Raw genomic sequence first — 15,346 nt, 5'->3', positions numbered from 1 at the left:
ATGTCACTTTGGATGTGACCTTTTTGGAATCTGAGCTGTTCTTCCATGACCCATCATCTAATTCTACGCTTCAGGGGGAGATACAAAGTGAAGAGCAAAATTGGAGAAACTTGGAAAACGAAGAAATTCTCCTCTGTTCAGAAATGATTGATTGTCCCAAGTCTGGAGTATGAGATTACTCTCTGTCGAAAAGCGATCAATCGACCATTCATAGCGATCAATTGCCTAACCCACCTGATCCCTGCGAAGATATTTCTGATCCGAGTCCCACACCTACAGACAATACAGAACAACAAGATGAAGACCCCCCTCTAACTCAACAGTACCAACATACCAATCTCTTGAGAATATCCTTGAGGTAACTACTCCTACTACACTTGTGAATTTAGAGGATAAATCTATTGGATACCAATTACCTTTCAGGCAGAATCGTGGTATAACTACTCCTATATATATATATATATGATTACAGGTACATCTTTATACCTAGGTACAAATTCAAAACAGTGTATTAATGAAAGTACTAAAATCAAATTTAACCGAACGACTAAATTTTAATGACGAGAAAAGGCATGTATTATTAGGTACACAATCTGATATTGTAATAAAATAAATAAATAAATAAAAAGAAAAAGAAAGTGAAGATGCTTAATTAGGGATATCTATGGAATTACGAGGGTCTATGGAGATAAAAATATGATTTTAAAATATTTTTTTGCAGTGGGTAGAAAGTCATTTTAGCTGTGTACTATTGGGAAAGCATTCTTAAGGAATTCATTTAATGATCTAGTGTGTTTTTCATATAAACAAAAGATCATTAGCCACCTAAAACAATCATGTTAGCCACAAATAGGAGGTTCACAAGAAGAGAAATAAGGGGCACGAATGTGAAGTTCTATTTCTGGTGATGTGCCGAAGTGGCACGTGACGATCGATGTAGAAGAGAGAAAGATGGAAAGATATTCGATCGACTTCCATTGATCCCTTTCAGACTTTGGTTTCTAGAGAAAGATTGACAATATTATTAAGGTTAGAGTTAATAAAAAGTCCAGATGACTCAGCGAGGTAGATGATCAATAGGTGTGAGAAAAAGTTCCTTCCCTTTAAGAGACCATGTATATAAAGCCCTCACATGCTCATAACACTATTTGAAATTAAGTGCGAGGTCATTTTGGATTGGAAGAGAAGGCAGAAGAGAGAGAGAGAGAGAGAGAGAGAGAGAGAGAGAGAGAGAGAGAGAGAGACATGGGAAGGCCTCCTTGCTGTGAGAAGGTTGGCATCAAGAAGGGTCCATGGACCCCTGAGGAGGACATCATCCTTGTTTCTTACATCCAAGAACACGGTCCGGGCAATTGGAGATCAGTTCCCACAAACACTGGTAATTAAGCAACAGCTTGAATTACTAATTTTATTTAATTAATTTGTATTTCTCATAAATCCAATATGGTCATGGATTAATATTTGGTGGTTTCTTGTTTAATTTTGCTGCAAAATATATAGGGTTGTTGAGGTGCAGCAAAAGTTGCAGGCTCAGATGGACTAACTACCTCAGACCTGGAATCAAGAGAGGGAACTTCACACCTCATGAAGAAGGGATGATCATTCATTTGCAAGCTTTACTGGGTAACAAGTAATTCATCTTCAAAACTTACTGATTAATATTATTTCTTTTCTATATATTATGAACTTTTTTTTAAAATAAAAATTGTCTGTGTGTAGTATTAATTCCTATAGGTGTGAATTAATTTGGTGAATTTAATTAATATATCATTGGTTTAAACAGATGGGCAGCCATAGCTTCCTACCTCCCACAGAGAACAGACAATGACATAAAGAACTACTGGAACACCCACTTGAAGAAGAAGCTGAAGAAATTTCAATCAGCTCTAGACCCTCACATGGCATCAGACTCAACCACAAGTACCAGTCATCAGTTAAATATTGTATCAAGGAGGAGTTTGAGTGAAGGGAGCTTAGATAATATGGCAAGTCATGCCTCCTCAGTTACTCTGAAGAACAACCAATCCTCCACATATGCCTCGAGCACCGCAAACATTTCGCGACTCCTGGAAGGTTGGATGAGATCCTCCCCAACCCCGAAGATGCTGTCTAACACTAACCACCTCAAACTCAATGCACCTGATGATCTTCAGGATCAAGAAACACCTGCTGGAAATCTACTATCTCGTAACGAAGAGTTGGATTCGATTTTGTCGTATGAGAACTTGAACAATGTTGCTTCATGGGACAGGTCCACTTGTGATTCTACTCAGTCTGATAATAAGTTGAACCCTCGATGTGGTAGGGTTGCAAATGATGGCGAAATAATTCATGAAGATGATCAGAAGAACAAGCAAATTATTAGATGTGAGAGCAGTACAAGTGCTCCTCCATTATCATTTCTTGAGAAGTGGCTTTTGGATGAAAGTGCTGGACAAGTAGACGATGATCAGATGTTGGAATTGTCTCCGATGTCCTCGGTTTGAGCTACCTAAAACAAAACAAAAACCAACAAAGAAGGCTGTTTATTGGTCTCTTTTGTGCTGAGGTTTCAACAAGTCTGGAATCTCTATGCTCTGATAATTGTAACCTTTTTTTCTTTTCTTCTCTTTCTGAATGGATTAAGGAAGTTGATCATCATTTCTCCCTAGTGTAAAATTCAATGGGCTAAATAATCAGCTGATTAACTATGCTAATTGTCAGCCTTCGTGCAAACCAATTTTATTAGGATGCAGTCCAACAATAACAAAAATTGAGTTTTAAATCCTATATTTTAAATGGAAAGTAGAATGTATTTATAATTTTAAAAAACTCATTTATTGGGGGCCCTTCATGGTAGCTGGAGGCTGGTGCTAAAATATTGCTTGCCTAAGGACATACACATGTACAAAGGTAATTAATTATTGAGTAAGTATATTGACATCTAGGATGGCATGTAGACTGTTTTTCAAGTTTGGAAGTCATAAGTTATGAGAGAGAGAGAGAGAGACAGACAGACAGATGAATTAAAAGTTTTACCAATCTTTTTGTTCTATGTTTGAGTGTGTAGTATTTATGTTAATTAATTATGAACTTGGAAGAAAACAATTAGCTAGAGATATAGGGGAAAGGAATAATAGCCATATAAGTAAATGGGATTTGCGTCACGAAAGTCATGCAACCAAATGAGGTAAATGGTTGCCTCAAAAACCCTACTTTTGGGGGAAAATGAGGGCAAAACATGTGACCATATTCACCTTTCGGTGTGAGAAGCTGTGATCCTATGGCTTCCAAGCCTACCATGCAAATTGAAAAGCTAAGTTTTCACAGGACATATAGAAGGGTTTGACTGTCATGCCGTGCCTTTACAGACACAACAAAAAATCACAAAACCCCACCTTCCTATTGTGGTCCCTTAGTTTCACAATAATTCATAAAAAAATGAATAATAACGATGAAAAATAAAACCCAGGAAATGAAATTACAAACTCTGGTTTCCTTTTTAATACAAAAGATAGTTAAAACTACAAAAAGATAAGGGGATTTCTTACATACACATTATCAATATATCATGAAAATTCGAATATGAGATTACTAATTTGTAAGTTAAGACCATTTTTTCACTCGGATGGACTTCGTTGATTTTTTTTTTCTTTTCTTAAAGTAGAATGAATAGCTTATATATATCCATCATAAAGCGGTACGCTGTGGTTCGTAGTGGCCAACCAAACATGAGGTGCACCATTAATTATGGACTCCCAATAAACGAAAATATGAGTCTTTATTACATCCAAATTCCAATAGGACAATTATTTCAAATGCTAGATAACCGACCTTTATCTCCCAACTTACCTAAATGTTGTGTCACAATCTTTTAGCTCATTTAAGGCCCTTTAATCTTTCAATTATTTAGCATAATAGCGCATCACCACCTTACACTTGTGTTAAGAGCACTTTCAACGGCAAGGGGAAGCCTAGGCAGAAGAGGACCTAGGCCCAGGTGACGGCTCCAGGGCGCAAGGGCGAGTCCGGGTAAGGCGTGTAGCCTACCAACTAGGGCAAGCCCATAGGCAAATCCATCCTGTGCTGCTGTCTGGACAATTGATGTAATCCTGACGTCATAATGACGTTAGCAGCCAATTAAAATAATTACAAATTGAAAAAAAAAAAAAAAAAAGGAACAAAAACCAAAAAATTCAGATTTTTATTTTAAAAATAACGAATTAAATTAGTCCAATAATTGTACTTACATTTATTCATATCCCTTAGGATTTAATTAGGAATTGCTCAAAAATTATAATTTTTTTTCTGTTCGGATTTCAATAAGGTCATGAAAAACATTTCGAAAATAAATATCTAGCTATATTCTTTACTTCCCACACAAAAACACTAAACCTAAACCCTATCAGAATTAATAGTTTATGTATAAAAAAATTAAAGTGAATAGTAATTGCCATTTGCCATGACAATTGGTGGAAACACAGTTTGCCTTTTGCAAGGATTGGTACTATTCATGTGAATAGTAGCAGCTCTTGCCTCCCCTTGTCATTTTCCATGACAAATGGGTAAAAAACTATTGGTTATGATTAACTTGAAAGATGCTATGTTCCTTTGAGAATGTAAACCATAAGCCCACACATGAGCCAGCGCATGGCCCAATCCAATTTGTACTCAAAGGATGGCCAAGACTTTAATTTTTATTTTTTTTAGTACAATTGATTGGAGGAGGGACGTTTACACAAATATTCATTGGGTGTCTGGGGTTTCGAATGTCTGCAACATAGGTGGAAGGAGAAGAACTCAACCAACTGAGCTATACCCCACTTTCAACTTTTTTTATATTTTTAGTTCCAAGGATGACCAAGACTTGTTACAAGTTCTTTCTAAACTTCCAATGTGGGACTAACTTATTAGTTCTGCTCTATGTAACAACTTGGGAGATAAATTTTAGGAAGATAAATTTTTGTAAAGAACTTGAAACACAACACTTTATTGTAAATATGGGTTTATAATAAGAATACATTGTGTCTGAGAACAAATCTTTCATAGTGGTGTTGATGTCGATGTAGCCCATGCACAAAACCACAAGATAAATGACTGCCTAGACCTAGAGGCCTCGGATATGGCCTATGAAGTACTCTCCAACAGTTTAATCTATGGTTCATCCATGATGTTATTGTTCAACAATTTTTTAAAAATCGCTATATTTATTTGATTTGATTAATGCTACAGAATTTAATGCACACCTTTTTAGAGACAAAGGAAAGCCAAGATGCTTCACTGATGAAGGCCACATTGGGGGAAATGAGCAGAAAGAGGTGAAGAGACTTGGCTAAAGAAGAAAAAGCAGGAAGACCATATGCTAGGGTTTCTAAGATAAAGAAAAGCTTCCAGCGCTTATAAAATAAACCAATGGATTTCCTAAAGAACCAACCAAAGCAGGACGAGCAGCACATATATTGTAATATTGGAGACATTAGAGGTTCAGAACCAAATAAAAAGCTGCTTTGGCCTATGTCACAACAAGAAGATTACTAGATACATATGTTTTAAGAGTTATTTACACTAACAAACCTTGAGGTTATTGGGGTTTCCACAAACTCCCTTCAAGTTTAAGAAATTACACAAACATCTCCTGATGTTTCAAATTATTTTCACAAAACCCCTCCCGTTAATTTGACCACGAAAAAAAAAAAAACAAAAAAAAAAAGAACAATTTTCCTCCAACGACAATGTTAACCTCATTTGAAGAATTTTTTATTTTTATTTTAAAGAAATCATCAATTTTTTCAACGGAAAATAAAAGAAAGGGGTTATGTGAAAACAAAACCTCAAGTGGTTAGTGTAATTTATGAAACCTAAAAGGGTTTTATGAAAACACCACAAACCTCTTTGGTGTCAACATAGATAGCTATGTTTTAACTTAAGCCTCCAGATTAACTACATAATTCTCACCCTACAGATTGAAGTAGAAACTAACGTAAAGTTTTCACATGGACAATACTAGATGATATGGCACCCAATGTCTTATTGATATCGTCTAACTCCAGTAGATGATCAATGGCCATTTGTATAAATAGAAACAATGCAGGATACAGAAACAAAATATGTATCCTACATCAGAATGAAAGTCAAATTACATAAATGCTGCCTCTGCAACATATGAGGCCAAGCAACCTATCTAGGGAAAAATAAAAGGGTTTAATTTTCCATTGTAGGGCCCACTCTGTATTGTATTTCATTAATCCAAACCGTCTCTTTTGTAGATACTCATTCAAAGATTATCTCTACAAAAAATCACTTGAATCCGATATCATTTGACCACTCAATTGAATTATTGAAATTTTAGTACTTTCTTAAAGCACTGTGTTCATTGATTTTGTAGAACATAATTGGATATCAAAACAGTTTCCGATTTGTCTAATTTTTTTCAAGGAAGATCTATGAATATAGATTTAAAAAATAGATGGTTTCGATCGTTGAAAAAAAAATCGTAGGAGACCCTAAAAGGTGTCCCTCAAATAAAATTATTTGAGGGATCCCAAAATAGAAGGGGAATGTATATATATATACAGTTAAAATACAATACCTTTTTTTTCAGAAACGTGGTGGTTTCTGATTGCTTCATAAAATGTTAGGTGTCAATCTTTTGGATGATACATTGTCTGGAATAGTTATGTTTATCTTCCTCGCATCTTCTGAACCTCTTCATGTATTGATTGGAAAAGTACAGTGGGAATATACCGCTCACCAAAGCTTGGAAATATAACCTATAATTCAAAGAAAAAAAATTAATAGAAAGGATGCAGTACAAGATTAGATTGTATATCCCAACAGAAGTGCCTCCTATAACATATTGAGGCAAAGTCAATCAACACAATACTGTTTGGAATGGTATAAAATGTAATTTGTCAACTTATTAATTCAATGAGCAGATGGCATGCGCGCCCGCAGGTGTGGCAGTACTACTGTAAAAACACATTGGACAGTAAAGATGGTATTTAAAATAAAATCAAAAGAAAGAAATCTAGAACATAACATCTACTACACAAATTGGAATTATGTACGGATGACTTACCCAGCAACATGAATGTCCATTAAATAACGGAGAAACAGAGAACTGAGAATCAGAGATCAGTGAAATTTGTAAAAGAAATCAATGATGCTTAGCTATGCTCTTGTTCATGATAATAGGATAAAATGTCAACAATAATGAATCAAATACAAATAGTATACTAACAGATTTGTGAACCTGTAGGGCGTACCAATCTTGGCAATGAGTTTGATATAAAGGATCTTGGTCCCTACATTATTCTTTTGATTGTTTATGTATTCTCCCACTGACATACATTTAGCTTTGATTTGTTTGAGGAAGGGTGACTAGGAAAGATTCAGATAATTCATATGCGTGCCCGCAGATCAGTTTGTAGATGTATGCACTAAAGGGCAACATCTACATGGCCTTTGTTCTAACAGCCTTAAATGTTACCCACTTAAACTAAGCTAAACTAAATTAAGAGCCTAGTATTCAGCCAATAGACAGTGTATTATTACCAAAGTCAGATTAAACAACAAAATGTTGTTAGTGAACTGTAATTAGTTAGATGTTGTTAGGACGTAGGAGGGTTATTTAGTTCAGCTCTTGTATTTAAGAGAAAACACTCTGTTTCAGCATTATTATGAATGAAATACGTTGTCAAACACAACAAGAGTTCTTTTTAGCTTCTTACTTTGCAATACAAAAGAATTCTATCAGGAATTAGCTGTCACTTCGTCATAAGATTGGACCAAGGCATCTAATCTGAATCAGCCCCATGACCAAAACGTATAATCTGAATCAGTTCCAGGATTGTGTAAACTAAGCATTTCATTTGCGATTTGCTTCAGAAAAGTTTTCTTATGCAACAAATGCATTTCATGATCGCATTATCTTCATTAAACTACATCCTACACCCTTCAAGACAATTTTATATTATCAATTAAATGATTCTGCATCAGTTTCTTATTCTTCATATTTCTTATAATTTGACCAACACTTTGGATCCAGGTAAAATGCCTTTTAGCTATGAAGCTATCTACTGCTTTGCTACAATTTGCATGACAAACTAAAGATGCTAAAAAGCACACATTAAAGCTAGTCAGATCGTATAAATAATCATTATAGGGAAGAATAAAATGAGAAACAAAACCAAAAAAGAACCTCACCGTGATTAGTTTTCCAGTATTTTCAGGCCTTCTTGCTAAACTTATTGCAGCAGCTGCAGCAGCTCCTGATGAAATACCAACCTACAGACAAGTATTTGCTTATTGAATTATCAAAATCACCTTGAATTAGGATAGAATTACAGAAAGTGGGATGAATTTCTAAGTTAAATAGCTAATAAATTATAGCAGAAGTTAGAATCTGTTGCTTATAAAGTGCTCCATGTCAAAGAAGACTTGCAAATTACCAGTAAACCTTCCTCCAATGCTAGTCTCCTTGCCATTTCAACAGCTTCATCATTAGTAACCTAGATTTGAAAAAAGAAAAAATATATATATCATATAGTTAATTTTGAACTGAATGTACAAGTGTAAAGCAACCCACCCCCAAAAAAAAAGGAAAAAATAGAAGAAGGCATGTACACAATTAAGAGGCTGATTGACATAGCAAATCCCAAATACTCATCCAGTAATACTTATGACGCAGTATTTGTTGGGAGAGAAAAAAGAAAACAATATGAGTGGGATAGACAGGATCAGAGAGAGGAAGAGAGGAGAAAAAAAAAAAAAAAAGAGGAAAGGGGAATGGAGATAAAACAAGAGGGAGGCTAGGGTTAGGGTTAGGGTTTCTAATTCAATATTTCTAATCAAGTCTGTCTTCAATGAGTAGTGACATATGCCGAGATTTTACACTGAAGAAATTCGACAGTGTTGCACCGAAACACCTCCAAGTGAAGGCCACCCTTACTCTTGACCTATTTGAAATCATGTTTGTGATCCAGGAGATTTTCCAACAAAAACTACCCAGTGAATCTCATGACCTTATGACTATATGATTGCTTCCCCTTTCCAAGGTTACTAACCAACACACTCACCCGCATCAATAGGTCCTTAAGTCATCTAGGCTCATTCCATACATCTGCTCTGCTAAGTTTGCTTCCTACATTGGCAGCAAGTAGTGAAATATAATGCCAAGACCAATTTCTGGTCTTTCTTAAACACGCAAACCTATATACAAGCACCATAGGCCAACCCTTATGCTAAACACGCAAACCTATATACAAGCATAACGCCCAGGAGAAGAACTCATTTCCAGTGCAGGGTCACCCTTCCCTTTTTGGCATTGTGTATACTATGAGCACCGCTTAACCAAAACCTATTCCCTTACCTGGTGCTACGCGGCAAACGTGCATCACAAAGCCCCAAGATCTAGCATCAATTCCATTGTACTCATTTTGACCACACAAACTTATTTGTATTTTCGGTTTCCCCAAATTCCATGTAATTTCCTCTCAAGAGAATTCCACATCAGGAGCATAAAGATTTGATGAGCAATATATAACATCTTTGGCCTTTCCGTCCATCTCAAAATGGGTTTAGGTTGGACGCGCTAATTCTGTCAAAGTATCAAAGCAGGCAATCCATGTGTCCAGCCAACAAGCACACACAGTACAGTCACCAACACGTGAGGGGGTGTGTAAGCCTCTCCACCAACTTCTAATTGTTTTTTTTTTTTTTTTGGTTTAGATGCTCTAACTCTATAATTACCCAAACTCCTAATTACAAGCCCCGTCAAAATGAGAAACAAATTTTTTTGAAGGGCTAAAATCACGATACAAAACATAGTGAACCAGATTCCACCGTCAAAATGATACAGCCTTAACAAACAAATCCAAAATACACCTAAATTGTAAAACAACTCTAAAAACAATCCTACAGCAGCTCCCCAATCTAATAAAATTACAGAAAATGAAAAATCCCTAAAAGCTTGAGAAAGAGAAGGGCACAAGGATGCCCAAAACCTAACTCTTTCCCAAGAATTCTCTTCTACATCCCCACTATAGTTCTCGAATTTTCTTCCTTTTTCTCCCACCAAATTACCCAAAAGACGACCAACACAGTGCGACTCCACAAAATTCTTGCCTTCCTTCTGCCACCAAAAGACAAATACTTTTCACAAAGCATGTTTGAAAGTGACAAGAGAAAAAACCCAATTAACCTCTACCTCCCTGACTGACTGCCACCACAGCCTCAATGCATACATAACCAATTTGTGTTTACAATAATGTCACTCAATAACAAAAGGTATCTACTCACTCGTCATGCCAGCGCATCCCAAGTCCAAGCACACTCCACATGCTAGTGCTCTCCACATGGATATCCACAAGATTGTCACTCAATAATAAAAGGGTTCTAAACACTTCCCACACTGAGATGCATCTCAGATCTCATCTTGGTTCTTGTCTTGCTGGTATCTCATCTCATGTTTGTCTCGTTGAGATCTCTTTTTGATTCCCATCTCAGTTCTATTTGTTGTAGCAAGCTAAGAGTTACTGATATCTACCCACCAACTTCATGGGGAGTTTTGTTTTTTAGGCTTATTATTAGTCATTCAGTTTAATGGCGGATTATTAGGCATTTAGCTTAAATAAGTCTGTTAGCTTATACCGAGGTATAATTGTTGAATTAGCTTAATTTGAGGATAATTGTCTGATTCCCTTAATTCAAGGCTAATCTTCAGGGCAGACTTATGTCTTTGTTTCCTATATCAAGACCAATGTAGTTTGTTGTTAAAATAATGAATACAATGATCTTCCCTCTTATTTTTTGAGCTTATTTACAACAGGCTTCGTGGATGCCCTGCATCACCACCCTTGATTTGGCAGCTGGCATATTTAGTATCTCATCTCATATTATGTTCTCAGACATTTTATTTGAAATTATTTGTTTGTGTAAAGGTATTGTGTTTTTTATTGTCATAATTGCAATAAAATTATGTTTCTTTTTCAAAATAAAAATAAAAATTTGTTTGTGTAAATATGCTTCATTTTTAGCTTATTTCAGACCTGCTCTGGTAGTATCCCATGAGTCTTATTTCAATGCTTCATTGAAATTTGTAGGTCAGAATTAGTGTCCAAAAGTATTTTAGCAATTTTAATGTAAGCCACTATTTAGGGTTGGGTTAAAAGAAAATAATGATTTATTTATTGACTAAAAATAGAAAATTGTTCAACTTTTATGCACCCAAGAGCTCTTTTCTGGGGTCCAATAACTTTAAAACCCACCAAACCAGCCATCTTTATACTCTAAACCTACCAATTATTGCAAGACCATTAAAATGCTAATAAACGCTCAATTTCTCAAACCATTAGCCAAAAAAAGAACTAGTTAAAAACCCAAGATGACAAACCCACGTACGTTGTCCTATTCCAAGAGACGATGAGAAAACAATAACACTGAGAAAACAATAACACTAATAAAACCTAAGAGACAACGCAAATCAATTTACCTTGATGACCTCATCAAGCAAATTAACATCCAAAATACTTGGCACATAACCTGCATGAAGAACTCACATAAATTTTTCAGTACAGGCATATCATATTCTTGAAAAAGGAATTGCAACAGAAAATTGATGTATTAAAGAATGAAGAGAAACAGTGCTTTCACCTGGATTTTCTCCAGAGATCACGCTCCTCTCTGCAGGTTCCACACCTACTACCTGGATAACCAAAATTACAGAACATGCAGCTTTCCAGAGTTACAAACACAATAATCCATAAAATTGCAGTGACACTAATTTCCACTAATCAAGCCATGTAAGAGCAACCACTCAGACACCCCACCAGATATAGATCTAGTAACAAGCTTGAAATCTCTAATGACACTAAGTTGTCAAACTGCAATAATATTGCAAAGCAATAAACTTCAAAACAGAAAAAGAAAAAATAATAAGTTCATAGTCACAGCCATTGGAAGTGCTATGCCATTCTAAGGCCTATGTACAATGTTATATTCCAAAAAAAATATATAGATATATCACATGAACGATATAGAACTCTTAAATGAATGTCTATTAACATTACAATCTGAACTTTAAAGTCAAATCCATAATATTCTGTTTCAATTTGAAAGGGACACATAAATATCATTGAGATGAGCAATCATGAAATAATTCATTAATCTAGACGTCGGTGCAAGATACGTGTAACTTGCAATGAATTACTATACATTATGAAGCCTGACCTTTATCTCGTTGTTCATCGCTTTTAGGTAACGCCCAGTGCCTGTAACAGTACCACCAGTTCCAATAGCAGCAACAAATATGTCAACGCTGCCCATGGTATCCTCCCATATTTCTGGGCCAGTAGTATCGAAATGTATCTGTGATTCATCATTTGAATCGTCACTATAATATAATACTAAGATATAATATATGAATATTAGGATAACCAATAGCAGTTAGTCAAGTCTTCCTGGAGAGAAAACAGAAACAACCTTTGCATTAGCGGTATTATCAAACTGTTGAAGCATATATGAATTTGGTGTTCTCAGAACAATCTCTCCAGCTTTATCTAAAGCTCCTTTCAAACCCTTTTCTGGATCTGTCAAAACAACCTCTGCCCCAAATGCACGTAAAAGAATCCTCCTTTCGAGATTTATGGATGCAGGCATGGTGACTATAAGTTTATACCCTTTAGTTGCAGCAACAAAAGCAATACCAAGTCCTGTATTCCCACTAGTTGGTTCAACTAATACACTCTGCATAGTTACAGAAAGAACATACAACTCTTTTATATAACAGAAATATGCAACAAACAACCTCCCCTCACCCCCCAAATAAAAGGAAAAATAGAAAACACGGCTTTCACCAACTATAACATCTTACTCCATGTGACTTGCAAAAGCATCTTAGATGACAAGGTGATATATTGATCTACACAGTAAATTTTGCATACAATGACTAATCAGCTCACCTTTCCAGGAGATATTAATCCACTTTTCTCAGCATTAGATATCATGCTACATCCAATTCTGAAATTTTAATCAGCAAATATAACATGAGCATCTGCAATGTTTATCCATTCAACAAGCACAAAGGTTAATGAAATGGAAATCATAGTGGTATGGTAATTATTACTGGTCAGCAAAGATACTTAGTTCCATTAAAAATACATTACTTCAAACTTAAAGCGAGTATGAAGAAATTAACGATACTTCTTTAAATTTTGAGTACTACCACATGGGCCAATTATGTCCTAAAGTTTCATCAATAGGATGATTCCATTTACCTGATGAATCTTCTACAATCAGGATGGCAAACAAAGATTAAGAAGTAATTCTGGTAAATAACGGTAACAACATCTAGTAAGATCCATAATATGGGGTAAAATGACAATTCATCAGTAAGCAAGTTACCTATCCTTGACACTTCGGCACGGTTCCATAGATTCAAGCTTTGCTGCAATATTTGCCACACAACCTCCGGTAACTTTGTTGAGGTATACCATTGGTGTACTTCCAATCAACTATATCAGTTTATCAGCAAAATTCCAGTCAACAAAAACTTTTGACAATAAAAACCACTATGCACATAAATTGCAGTGATTAAAACAAGATTATATATTGTAATGAAATGTGTAAAGTGACCACATCCAACAGCTACGTTGATACAAATTCAAAACCCACCTACTTATCATTACTTTCTCACAATATTAAACCTAAAAACACATCAATAGACACACACACACACACACACACACACACACACATATATATATATAATATGTGTGTGTACATATTACAAGAGATTCAACATAGAGAATTTTCGTCTAATTTTTTTCCGACCAACCAACCAGTGCAGTGCCAAAAATTGAAGATATGCCTTGTTGAAATCTTAAAATTAAGGAAGATTATTCAGATAGAAATTCAACAAATGTGCGTTGAAAAGTACGCTATAACAAAAGAACAAACCAGCGGCATAGAGCAGAACCTGGGTTACGTCCTCAGCGATATTGACAGTGTCGAGGTCTTCTCTGGTGGCGTAAACAGAGGAGGCTTTGGCAAACACGAGAGGGTATCGCTGGGTGAATTGTCTTCTGAGCAGAGCTCCATTAGTGGATGAGATGGAGCTGGAAACCTTGAAGGTTCCGAAACGGTGGCGTTTGGAGGGAAATGAAAAGGGATGAGGGAGAGGAAGAAGCAGAGGAGCTGATAATATAGCCATTGGTTAAGAAAAGGTTTTTGCGGGGTTTTAGATGGGGATTTCATGTACACGGTGGGGGCGAGTTCGCGCTTTTGCCCTTCTTTTCTTTCTTTTTTCTTTTAAAAAAAAAAATTGAAATTGAAACTTTATTAGATAAATTTTAACGGTACAATCAAAGACATCAACAAAACATCTAAAATATCAATTTCAAGATGGCAATAAACTAACATGCTAAAAGCAAAACTAAGGCGAACAAAAGCTGCAGTAAAACTACTAGCCCATATCACCGCAATTAGCAATAAGCTCAAACAAAGTCCATAAACCCAACATAACCAAAACCCTAAATTAATCCATGAGCCTAAACGAATCCTACCACCAACATCTAAAGAAGCGCCGTCAATGTCAAGATTTTTCAAGTATTTATGTTTTAGTTGAATTGGTCAAGTTAGTTGTTAATAATCCCTAGGTGTTAGGGACGTGAGGTAGTGTTTGTTTATTTGTTATCCTAGTTTCTAGGGGAATCCCATCAGTCTAGATATTAGACGTGGGTTTGGTTTGCTGCTTAAGTTTCTGCTTTCAGTTTCTTTGTAAGGCTATATAAGCCCAGATTTAGAGCTTTGATAAGGAAGACGCACTTTTCCAATTATTGTTTCAATTACTCAAGCTTTAGTTTTCAACAATTGGTATCAGAGCCCTCATTGGGCCTGAGTAGAAAAGAAGCAGCAGCTTGCATCTTGTAACAACAAGATCACCATGGCGAGTGACAACACTGGTTTTGTACAACCAGCAATCCCAAGGTTAGATGGACACTATGATCACTGGAGTTTGCTTATGGAAAATTTCTTGCGGTCCAGAGAGTACTGGAGTTTAGTGGAGAATGGCATCACCGAAACTTGCTGCAAAAACTATTCTTACTGAGGCACAAAGAAAGGCACTGGCATATTAGAAGCTCAAAGACTTGAAAGCCAAAAATTTCTTGTTTCAAGCCATTGATCGTGTCACTCTAGAGACCATCCTCAAGAAGGATACAGCAAAGGATATTTGGGATTCTCTGAAGCAGAAGTATCAGGGGACAGCTCGTGTGAAACGAGCCCAGCTACAAGCTCTCCGCAGAGAGTTTGAGATTCTTACCATGAAGGAAGGCGAGTCTGTTACAGACTATTTTGAACGAACGCTGAC

At 36.0% G+C, this 15,346-nt stretch overlaps 2 protein-coding genes across 3 annotated transcripts; one reads left to right on the top strand and one right to left on the bottom strand.

Annotated features, from left to right (window-relative positions):
- The first annotated feature begins 1,205 nt into the window (after positions 1-1,205).
- Positions 1,206-2,683, top strand: LOC117634651 (transcription factor MYB60). The gene is made up of 3 exons (XM_034368833.1): positions 1,206-1,378; positions 1,501-1,630; positions 1,784-2,683. The coding sequence occupies exons 1-3, from the start codon at positions 1,246-1,248 to the stop codon at positions 2,484-2,486; spliced, it is 966 nt and encodes a 321-aa protein (XP_034224724.1). The 5' UTR covers positions 1,206-1,245; the 3' UTR covers positions 2,487-2,683.
- Positions 2,684-3,853: 1,170 nt separating this feature from the next.
- Positions 3,854-14,188, bottom strand: LOC117636005 (S-sulfo-L-cysteine synthase (O-acetyl-L-serine-dependent), chloroplastic-like). 2 transcript variants are annotated; one of them, XR_004586975.1, is made up of 11 exons: positions 13,955-14,188; positions 13,381-13,490; positions 12,939-12,996; positions 12,460-12,723; positions 12,208-12,345; positions 11,632-11,683; positions 11,471-11,520; positions 8,430-8,489; positions 8,185-8,265; positions 6,569-6,749; positions 3,854-4,091 (listed from the first exon to the last, which is right to left on the bottom strand). XR_004586975.1 is itself a non-coding variant. In XM_034370421.1 (10 exons), exons 1-10 carry the CDS (start codon positions 14,186-14,188, stop codon positions 6,660-6,662), a joined length of 1,137 nt encoding a protein of 378 aa, XP_034226312.1. In that variant the 3' UTR covers positions 6,491-6,659. The 2 variants fall into 2 exon arrangements, 1 of the variants encoding a protein (XP_034226312.1); XM_034370421.1 differs by lacking the exon at positions 3,854-4,091 and having other exon boundaries at positions 6,491-6,749.
- Positions 14,189-15,346: the final 1,158 nt, after the last annotated feature.

This window comes from Prunus dulcis, chromosome 7, assembly GCF_902201215.1.
Source record: "Prunus dulcis chromosome 7, ALMONDv2, whole genome shotgun sequence".
In the NCBI taxonomy this organism is placed as follows: domain Eukaryota; kingdom Viridiplantae; phylum Streptophyta; class Magnoliopsida; order Rosales; family Rosaceae; genus Prunus; species Prunus dulcis.
The sequence above is the reverse complement of the archived record's forward strand: the minus strand, read 5'-3'. Positions and strand labels throughout refer to the sequence as shown.